This window comes from Silene latifolia, chromosome 1 (genome assembly GCF_048544455.1).
Source record: "Silene latifolia isolate original U9 population chromosome 1, ASM4854445v1, whole genome shotgun sequence".
Lineage (NCBI taxonomy): Eukaryota > Viridiplantae > Streptophyta > Magnoliopsida > Caryophyllales > Caryophyllaceae > Silene > Silene latifolia.
Window position 1 is genome coordinate 79,688,434 of NC_133526.1, and position 11,369 is coordinate 79,699,802.

At 39.8% G+C, this 11,369-nt stretch overlaps 1 protein-coding gene across 1 annotated transcript in view; it reads left to right on the forward strand.

The window, feature by feature from the left end:
- LOC141649280 (uncharacterized) overlaps nucleotides 1–11,001 on the forward strand; it is a 125,834-nt gene extending 114,833 nt beyond the window's left edge. Inside the window, exons 4-5 of the mRNA XM_074457975.1 lie at nucleotides 7,706–9,077; nucleotides 9,149–11,001. Coding sequence (XP_074314076.1) covers nucleotides 7,706–9,077; nucleotides 9,149–11,001 — 3,225 coding nt within the window. The remainder of the gene's footprint in view (nucleotides 1–7,705; nucleotides 9,078–9,148) is intronic.
- Nucleotides 11,002–11,369: the final 368 nt, after the last annotated feature.

An 11,369-nucleotide genomic window follows, 5' to 3' on the forward strand; every position in this document is an offset into this window, starting at 1 on the left:
TTTTTACTCAAAAAACACGAAAAATACTGGAGTATCATACAACAGAATCTCTTATTTTCTGAAACTGATTTCTATTTGTGATGATTTATCGTTTTTATCTCAAATTTTTCACATTATTTGCACATGTGACTTTAAATTATTATAATTTCTATATTTTCCCTGTGATGTACTCATTTTCAAAGAAAAAAATTTCTCCATTTTGAATTTTGGGTAAATTGATAAAACTACCAACTTTAGTCATCTTTTTCATAATCAATAGCAACATAATCAAAAATTAGTAATCACTACCAAAATATTAACTTTTTTCTACGATAGGTACCAAGTCGCCTTCTTACTCCAATTTTTTTCCTACTTTAAAAGTGTTTTCATCTAAGAGAGAGATTTTGGAAGTGGGCGAGTGGATATTTGTACTTGAATGATGGCTTTTTGGACTTTTTCAAGTAGGTTGAGATTAGATTTTCAGGCGACTTAGTACCGATCGTAGAAAAAAGTTAATATTTTGGTAGTGATTACTTATAATTGATTATGTTGGTACTGATTATAAAAAAGGGTCCTTATATTATTACCGTTTATCAATTAACCCTTGAATTTTTTATATTGATAATTTTTCCGATATGTTTTTTTCTTAATTTATTTGTGGAAGATCATTTTTTTTCATTTATTTCTCAGCGCACTTATTTTATTTAATCAATTTTGTAATCTAATTGTCGTTTTTTTTCGTTCCTAAAAAAAATTTTCCCAAACTTGTTTTCTCACCAAGTTAAATTTTATATCAAATTCAAATTTTTCTATTAATATCTTACAAATAAAGTTGTAAATCAAATTTTGAATGAACCAATTGGACAATATGTTAATTTTAGATTTATCAAAGATAGATGATAAATAACTTATTTATTTAATTTTATATGCTATGTCTTTAAATGTGATACGATCATTTAAGATTGTTATTCAAGATTATAATGTTTTAATTAAAAAATTAATAGAAACTCACGACTCTAATAAACAGAATTATATATTAAAATAAATTTCTTAAATTAGAAATGTTTTGAAAAACCTGCAAAACGTAATTGTGATTTCTAACAGAATAAAAAAATTTAGACGATAAACTTTTCTTTGCTTGCATATAAGTTTATAAAATTTTAAAATCTTATTAAAGTAAATAAAAAAATATTAATTAACTTAATCAAAGTGTTTGCAAAATTTTATATTTAAATGCATTTTCATATTATTTATATTTGATTAAATTTCTTTTAGATTTTAGGTTTGCCTTAACATGAAAATATCTTACTGTAAGTCAGAAAAGATACTTGCCACGGGAGTTTGTTAGTTTGTGGGTAAAATTTTTTTTGCCACGGAACAATTCGTGGCTAATTAAAATTTCGTCACGGGTGTGACATAGTTCGTGGCTAAAATGATTATTTGCCACGGGTGTAGCCTATTTCGTGGCGCAAGTGACTTTTTACCACGGGAAAAGGCATCCCGTGGCATAAAATATTTTCCAAAATAATGAATTAATTTTTCCCGTGGCTAAACAGATTTTAGCCACGAATTATAAATTCCCGTGGCATAATTCGTGGTGCAAGTGACCATTTGTTGTAGTGAGGGTGGGCTCCTCAAGCAAGGTGATATTGCGAGTCCATCCTCTAGGCTCATCATAATTGTTGCTATCTTCATACGAATCATAGATGGGGGCTTCATTTAACTCTTTCTCCAATGTCTCAACATTCACTTCAAAGGACACACCCTCATACTCACAAAGGCTAAGAGTACTCGGCTTACTCAACCTCATGTCTTCCTTATCGAATACAACACTTTCATATTCACAAGAGCTCAAGGAGATTGGCTCTTCCCACTCTTCGTCTTTCATGTCAAAAGTTACTACTTCAAATTCGCATTCATGTTCAATGTCCAAAGAACGGTGGGGAGTGATTGCTTGGGATTCTTTCAATTGGGTGAATTGAATCTCCAATTCCTCACCTTGGGCAACAATGCCTTGAAGAACATTATCCCTCTTTTGGCTCTCCTCTAGCATTTTTTTGAAGAAGTTTTGTTGATCTCCCATCATTTGGAGAATCACATTTTGAATGGGTTCATCTTCTTATTGTAGGTAAGTGTGAAAGTGACTGTATTGTGGCATTTGGAATTGGTTGTAAAGTGAGTTTTGGGTGGTTGGTTGTGTGGGTATTGGATGTGGTGATTTTGGTGGGAAAGGTTGGGGTAGTGGTTAGGATTTTCATTGTACAAATAATAAGGTAGGTTTGTGTTGACTTGCTCCTCAAACTCCCCATACCCATAGTCATACTCAAAAGATCCACCACATAATCCATATGTCAAGTCTTGAGTCATCATTACTAAGACAAGGAAACAACTACAAGCATGGAAACTACACAAAAATGGTAAAAACAATCCTTGAGGAACAAGTTCCTCAAGGTTAAAGCAAAATCAAAATAGACAAACAAGTAAGAACTTAATCACATAGCACCATCCCCAGCAACGGCGCCATTTTTGACGTGGACGTGTCGTTGTACATCCAATCAAAACACATTTATAATGCTCAACATACAACTAGTTAGCGGTAAGTCGAGGTCGATCCATGGGACGGTGTGCTTTAGGTTCTAAGTTTATCTATCTCAATTTATGCTAGTGTCACAATTGATGGGGTCTGTAGTTGTGTCTAGACTAATGCAAGCAATATAATAAACCAAGCAATAAAAGAAGGATGTAAACAATTAATTAAAGATGCTAGGATATCATGGGGACATAGGGGGTTCATGGTGTTGATCATACAAACATGTTTACAATTATAAGCAAGCAATTAATGTTGTGAAGGAACCGAGTTGGTTTATATCTTACGGTTCTTAGGAAGAGTTGGGTCCCGGAGCCGAATCGATTAGATTGTACAACACCTACAAGTCGACTTACTTTCCTCCTAATCAACTTCCATGCATGATCTAATGAGACTCGAGTTGGTTTATGTCTTACAAGTCTCATTGAAAAGATAAGTGATGGTTGTAAATGCAAGGATTCATAGGCTTAGCATTTCATCAAACATAACATGTGCATAAAGTTGACATCACAACAAGCAAGCAAATTAATCATGTGAACATATTAGATTAAGCATGAATCAATCCCATGTTGGTTTCCCCTAATTACCCATTAATTCTAGCTAAAAGACTACTCATTCATTATCATGGGAAACATGTCATTAATGGTGTCAAACATCACAACAAGTATAAACATGATAATAGAATGAAGAAATGAACAATAAAGATTAAAGAGTAAAGGAATTGTACCAAACTTGAGATGATCCAAATAATAAAGCAAAGAATAATAGAAGAAACTTGATTGATTAATGAAGGGTTGTCAATCCTCCAATAATAACCCAATAATCTTCAATTACCCAATAATAAACTTGAACAATAATTAAGGAGAGATTAATGTGAGATTTGTGGAGAGATTAAAGAGTAATCTATTCTAATCTACTTCTAATCTAATCTAAAGAAGGATTTGTTTCTAGCTAAAAGAGCTATCTATTCTAATCCAATAAAACTTGATAAAAGTCCCCCTTTGATTATTTACAAGTGGGGTATTTATAGTAGAGCTTCATTAGGTTAACTAAGGTTAAAATAGTAATTACACTTTTGAGTTTAGAGCAGGGAAACGCTAGTCTTTTTAGAAGGATGGACATCTTTCACGGAGTAAGAAGAAGACGAAGGTTGTTGTAGGAGAATCCGGGCGTCTGAGGAGGAAGACGGGCGGATTGTTGTGGTGGTGCACGGGCGTCTTCAAGGGAATCTGCTCGGATTCTCTGGAGGAATCCGGGCGTCTTTGTTACTGGGACGCACGGGTTGTCACTGCAGGCCGGGCGTCTTCGTGGGAATCCGCTCGTCTTTTGTGACAGAGTCATTTTTCCTTACTTTCTTTTTATTCTTATGGGATTGGTCCTTAGTTCTTGCTTCCTCTTCATACTAGCCCATCGAACATCGTCAAATAGCTTCCGAATATGCACGAAAGACGGGAATTTCCGCCTTATTGTCTTCTTTCCTACAAAACATATGAAATGCGATAGAAAAGCAAGTAGGAAGGTTTTGACGGATAAAATGGCCATAGAATGTTATAATAGTATGCAAAATAGGCTCAATTAGGGGACTAAATGTGCGCAAATAATGTTCACATCAACTACCAAAACGACCGTATCGGCACGTAGATGACAATTAAGAGGTAGACACAAGTGTTTGAGCGATCACTTGACGATAAACTTACGAACTGTCACAAATATTTCCGCGTACCAAACATGCGGCCCAATCATCACCGGGTGGTTTGCGGGAGGTGCAGAAATGAGGTATCTACAGAAGAGCACTTTATTGATCAAGGCTACAATAGAAGAGTAAACAATGAGCTGAAAATCTGATATAATCACAATTTGGACGAAAGGTTTGTTATTCGATATAGTAAAGGTGAGTTCAGTTGAAAGAGAGGTATGAGTTGCATTACTGAAAAATATATATTGAAGATTCACGACAAATAAAATGCTGAATTCGGATTTTTAATGGTGTTGCTGTACTTTGAGAAATGGAGCTGATATTTCTAAATTCTATGTTAAGGTTTCCTCCGCCGTTTGGTTCTTTGAGTGATATTATTTGTCATAATAAGTGTGGGGGTTGAGTTCTTTTGATGACGTAAACTAATAGTCAGCTATTGAGATATTAATGGATACACTGATTGAATTATTTGAGACAGCAATGAACTGAATTCTGAGGAAATCATCGAAATTTTGAGCTGTATGTTCTGGGTACATTTGATAAAATAAGGAGTATTGTCTGAAATTTAGCGGTTGTTTCTGCTGCTGAGCGTGAGATCTTATTATTGGCTGAACTGGTTTAATAGTAGGGAGTTTTTGGATGAAATGACTGTTTGAGCAGTCTGAATGGTTTCTGCTAAGAGTATGTCGAGCCACGACGTAAACCAAGGCGCTTCTTGGAAGGCAACCCAAGTTTACTTATTTATTGTTTTCATGTGTGTTTATTTTATATGCTTTCATCGAGTCGGCTTAAGTGCCTCCCCGAGTTTCACTACCTTTATAGGGAGATGTTAATAGTGTCGGTAACAACAACAAAATTAGAAAATATAAAAATACAAAAAGAGATATTATTACTACTATTGGATTTTCTGGGTAATTTGCTTGTTTTCATTTCACTTGTCTTGGTCAAGTGATTTATTTTGCAGGGATCGAGATACATATATTGTTGTTGGGACGCTGCGGGTTGCTGATGTGATAAAGCGGGCACTGCTGCCTTGCTAAACGCCATGGATAGAAGTTGATCGGCTCTACTTGGAGGCTGGAGGCTGACACAAACTACGGGGCACCTTCCTTACTAGTTTATACTGCTACTGCTGCTACTGAGAGCTTAGTTGGCCAGGACAAAAAATTATCATCACCAAATCTGAAGCAAATCTGGAGCACTTGCTGTGAATGCTTCACATGAATCCGCTAAGTTCCTTCTTCCCTCTTATTTTTATTATATGCTGAACATCGAGGACGATGTCGAGTTTAAGTGTAGGGGAGAGGCAAGGCCTGAAAATTGGGTTACTTAAAAAAAATTTCTGGAGTTGTGGTTTTGTATGCTGAAAGTGGAGTCTGGCGAATTGCCATATAAATTTTTGTTGCATTTACAGGTTTTAAATTTTTTTGGATATGACCATTTTTAGGGGAAGTGCTGTCAAAATTTGGTCAAAATTAAAAATAACCTCTCCTTTTATAAGACTAACTAGGATAAGGGAGTCGGAATGGTGGTACAACGATGATAAAACTACTTTTATGCTTTTGTATTCTCACCTTAGCCTTGCATTATCAACACTTATCTTTTGTATACTCATTTGCATATCTACGAGTGTATGACCGATACTACTGAACTAATAGACTTGACTAAAATGTTGTCAAACTACTAAAATTTTTGAGATTTAGAGCCTTCAAAACCGATGACATTCATGATCGGTTTCTATTTATAGGATGAGAGTAGTACTCCTTATGTGGCATGCAACATCAAATTGCATAAGCATGAAATTTGTCTCTTAACCTGTATGCATTCGGGTTTGTGGTGGTGACACATGTGGAGAGGCAACCTTTTCCCTCTTGTTTTACCATTGAACTTCACTTAGCCAAATTGACTTGTTCTGACCTATTCGATCACCTACATTCCTAAATAGCCTACCCTAGTCAAGCTAGTCTAGTTGATGTATTTGGCACGCTTTTTGTGGTCATTTTTGGTATCGTGCTATTATCTTGAAAAGGGAGTTGGACAAAAAATGGAAGGAAGAAGAAAAAGGAAAAAAACAAGAAAAAAGAAAAGAAAGACTGAATGAAGAAAAAAGAAAAGAAAAAAAAAATTGTCGACAGAAGAAAAAAATCCCTCATAATTAAACTCCTATTCTTGACATTATATTCTACATATGAGGAGTTATCCTTGTTGTGCGCGAGTTTATGCCATGTATGGCTGTAAGTTGGGTTTCTAAGAGGAATACGTGTAATCTTGGTTACGGTCGCCACGGTCGGTACTAGCTTGACTTTTACCTCCACATATCCAAAAATATTTGCCCCTTTTCACCCAATTACCTTATCTCGCACCTCTTGTAAGTCCTCGGCATGTGTCTTGGTCCTCGTTTGGTTGGAATGCGTATGTATGGTTGTAGAGATCGATTTCATGTTAGATTGCTTACATGTTTTTGTAAGTTGAGTTAGGTGAGTGACTTATATTCTCTCTCTTTCACATTATACTCACCTATTCTTATAACGAGTGATGAGCGAGCCGCGAGAGCCCAACATGTATAAGTCTGGCAAGGTCGACGGTTCAGTAGTAGTGTCATTGTCCTATTCGTTTGCATCTGAGTTCGTGTTTTTCCCGCTCTGGAATTTGTTTCCTTAGCATTGGTGTTGATTTGTTGCATAAATGCTATTTAAATGAGTCAATAGTATGGATAGCTATGAGTTGTATACCGTTCTATTTGTCCCTATTCTATCTTCCATAAGATCTTTGAGGTTGATAAATTTATTTATAGCTCATGTTTTGTCATTGTCGAGGGCGACAATAAGTTAAGTGTGGGGAATTTGATGAGCCCATAATTATATATGTTTTTATCCCATATCCGTATATTGTTAGTGTCGTCTTTCGCATTATTTGAGCTAAATTATTATATATTCGTTAATTTCGAGATTTAATTACTGTTATTATTATTTTAAATGTAATGGGCTTATTTAGTGTGTTTTGGGTATAGCAGATTACAAGACGGAAGAGAATGGGCTGAATGACGCGTTTAATGGATCAAAAGTATGACGCGAGTATGTGTAAAACGGACCAAGGAACAAAACAAGAACGAAGCATAGGAAATAAAGAAGCACGCAAGCAAGCATGTACGTAATTATTAATTAATCACTCGGTTTTGCGATTTCACGTGGACTTGGATTCAGAGACCAAACAAGACAGCAAATATAAGAAGAGTAGAATTTGGGGAAAGAAACAAACGAAGGTCCCAAAAAAAAGGAAATAGAGGCGAACAGGAGGTCTAGGGCATCCTAGGGTTTCCGTCTTGTCTTCCTCGTTCTAGTCAGATTTTCTTTGTTCTTCCTCTTCTCGAGGCTTGACTCACGATCTTGATCGTGAGTTTGGTCGGCTTTTCGTTTTTCTTTTTGTTTTTGTTTCGTGTGCAGGTTCAGATGGAGAGTGAATCAACGGGCCAACACCGGGATGGAAAGCAGCCTATGGGGTCGGAGGAAGGGGTGTTCGAATGGGATGAAGAAGTGAATGGGGGGAAGGAGCAGGAGAAGATTCTTCTGGTGGGGAAGCTTTGGGCTTCTAGGGCAATCAACGTTAAAGCGGCCATCGAAACTATGATTAAACTATGGAATCCATCGCAACCTATTGTGGGGAATGTCATCGATGCGAAAGACAAGACCTTTATCTTTCGTTTTCACACGGAAAGGGATAAGGCGAGAGTTCTGGAAGGGCAGCCATGGCACTTCGACAAGTTTATGTGGTGCTTCGACGAGCCTAATCAATCGGGTAAACTCACTGATTCATCCTTAAACTTTTTCCCAATCTGGGCACGAATATATGATCTACCGATTTCGGGTCGGACGAGTTTATCGAATGCAACACGTTTGGGGAATTCACTAGGTTCGTTTATGCACTTTAAACACGGTCCCAACCCAGAGCTTGATAGGGCGATTAGGGTTCGGGTTTTATTTGATATTAGGGAACCACTGAAAACTGCTATTCCTATTCGTGTGCGTGATGGTCGAACAATCAGTTTTCCTGTTAAATATGAACGTCTCCCGACGTTTTGTTATGGCTGTGGGATTATTGGTCACGGGGAAAAGGACTGTGAGCATGGGCCGTATGAAGATGAGGACTTGAAATTTGGGGAATGGTTGAGAGCTTCACCATGGAAGGTAGTGAAAACGGAGAAGGAGAGCTCGGGGAAGGCAGCGAGGGATCTCCGAGCAAAGTTCGATGAAGTTAGCGCGAAGGAAACTGAAGAAACGATCTCTAAAATGATTGACAAGCTCAAGAGTATTGCTCTTGGACTTCGAACAAAGAAACAGGCGGCAAGTGAGGAGGGGGAGAAGGCTGAAACTGGGATTGTTGCAGGTAGGGAAGAGGTCGTGGGGGGGAGTGTGAGTAGGTGTTTGGCTGCTGTGAATGAAGGGAATGCTGTTAAGGACCCTGCCACTGATGGGGGAGGGGAAAGGGCTCGGGAGGAAGGTGTTGTGGATATGGCAACGGAGGAAGGAGACAGTCAGTTTACTGGGTTTTTGCAGGAAGTTACGAGTGGGAGGGAAGAGGGGATAACAGTGAATTCTAGTAATGGTGCTCGGGGTGGGGGTTTAGGGTCTGGACAGAGGGGCTGGACACGCATACCGAGGCTAGGGGAGAAGGGTGATGGGAGTAGCAAGAGTGGTGGGAATAAAAAAGAGGAATGTTCCAAGAGGAGAAGAGAGGAGTGTGCGGAGAATGTGACTACGAAAAAGCAAATATTGATCGCGGACGGGGGCGTCCTAATACCTGAGGCGGAGGTTGATGGTGGTCAACCCCGCCGGGCCCAATGAATATCCTAAGTATCAACTGTCGGGGCTTGGGCAACCCCGACACAGCTTCAGCTCTCCGTGCTCTTATACGGAGGGAGGCCCCGGCCATTGTGTTTCTATGCGAGACAAAACTCAGCGGTCGTGAGTTACGGAGGGTGCGTGAGCGGGTAGATGGTTATTTTGGTGTTGAAGTAGATAGCATGGGGAGATCGGAGGGTCTTGCTTTGATGTGGAAGAGGGATATTGACTGTAGTTTCCTATCATCCTCGGTGCATCACATCGATTGTTCAATTCGAATGGAGGGAGGGGAATGGAGGCTTACAGGGTTCTATGGATGGCCAGCTGTGTCCGACCGTCATCTTTCTTGGGAGCTGCTCCGGCTCTTAGGTAGACAATCTCAGCTACCTTCGGTTTGCATTGGGGATTTCAACGAGGTTCTTTTCTCAACGGAGATGAAAGGGGGAAGTCGGCCTCAGTGGCAAATGAACAATTTCCGGGCAGCGGTGGATGAGTGCGGGCTTAGAGATGTTGCGTGGGTGGGGAACCAGTTCTCGTTTGATAATGGGCAGGTTGGTGATGCGAATCGACAGTGTATGCTTGATCGAGCTTTGTGTTCGTCTTCTTGGACGGATATTTTCCCTTATGCGCGCTTGTTCTATTTAGAGAGGGAGTGGTCGGACCATTCTCCAATCAAATTGGTGCTGGACCATAGGGTGAGGGAGTCCCTTCGCCCAAAAGAGTTCAAGTTCGAACACATGTGGGTTGGAGAGAAGGGTTGTGAGGAGGCTATTGAGCGGGGGGTTATGCGTGGGAAGGGGGACTTGGTTCGGGTTCTAGCTGAATGCAAGGTGGAGTTGCGGAGGTGGAAGGGTACTAATTTGAAGCAGCTGACTCGTGAAATTAGGGTTAAGTATCAGCAGCTTGGCCGGCTTAACGAGAGTGACAGGAATGAGGTGAATGTGAAGAAGAGACGTAAAATTATTGCGGAGTTGGCTAATCTGAGACGACAAGAGGAGCTTTATTGGAGACAACGTTCTCGCGCTTTGTGGTTAAAGGATGAGGACAAAAATACGAAATTCTTCCATACGCGGGCCGGAGAAAGGAAACAAAAAAACTTCATTGCTAAATTAATTGATGATCAGGGAGTGACGAGGTCCGGGAATGAAGTTGTGGCTTTAGTGGCTAATTCCTATTTCCAGGAGTTATTTACGTCATCCAACTCCGAGGTGCCTGATGACATCCTTCGTGGTATTGAGCAGCGCGTGACAGACGAAATGAATGGTATTCTGAGGCGGGAATATTGTGAAGAGGAAGTGATCGATGCCTTACACCAGATGCACCCTCTTAAAGCTCTGGGCCCGGATGGTATGAACGGTCTCTTTTACCAGACTTATTGGAGTCACATTGGGACGGAGGTGATAAGCACGGTCCTTGATATTCTACGAGGAGGGGTTTCGCCAAGGGAGATTAATACGACAAATATTGTTCTTATACCAAAGAAAAAAGCCCCGGACAAAATTCGGGATTTCAGGCCGATCATCTTGTGTAATGTGGCGTACAAATTGGTATCAAAGGTGTTGGCAAATCGGTTGAAACTCTTTCTCAATGATATAGTGTCGGAGAATCAAAGTGCCTTCACACCGGGGAGGGCTATTGCGGACAATATCTTGATTGCTTTTGAGGTTTTCCACTACATGAAGAACTCGAAGAGTACGGAGGGTGTTATGGCTGTTAAGCTCGATATGGCAAAAGCATACGATAGAGTCGAATGGCATTTTTTGGAGCGAGTTTTGCGCAGCATGGGGTTCGACGGAGATTGGGTGTCGCGGGTTATGGAGTGCGTATCGACGGTCTCCTTTTCGGTCTTAATAAATGGGCAGCCTTCCGAGTCTTTTGTTCCTTCCAGGGGGCTTCGATAAGGGGACCCTTTATCCCCTTACTTATTTATTCTCTGTGCCGAAGTGTTGTCTAGCCTTATGAGACGGGCTGTCGAAGCTGGTAGTCTTCATGGAGCCCGTATAGCGACAAATGCACCTGCCATTTCGCATCTCCTCTTTGCGGACGATAGCATATTTTTTGTGAAGGCTAATGAGAGGGAAGCTGATGTAGTGACGAATATTCTGCGTAGGTATGAAAAGGCATCGGGTCAGCTTGTCAGTCTCGATAAGACGACCGTCTCGTTTAGTAAAGGGATACCATTGCAGAAGAGGAATAATCTGGCTACTAGGTTGGGTATTACGGAAGTTCAGGAGCATGAGAGGTACTTAGGGCTGCCCACTGTGGTGGG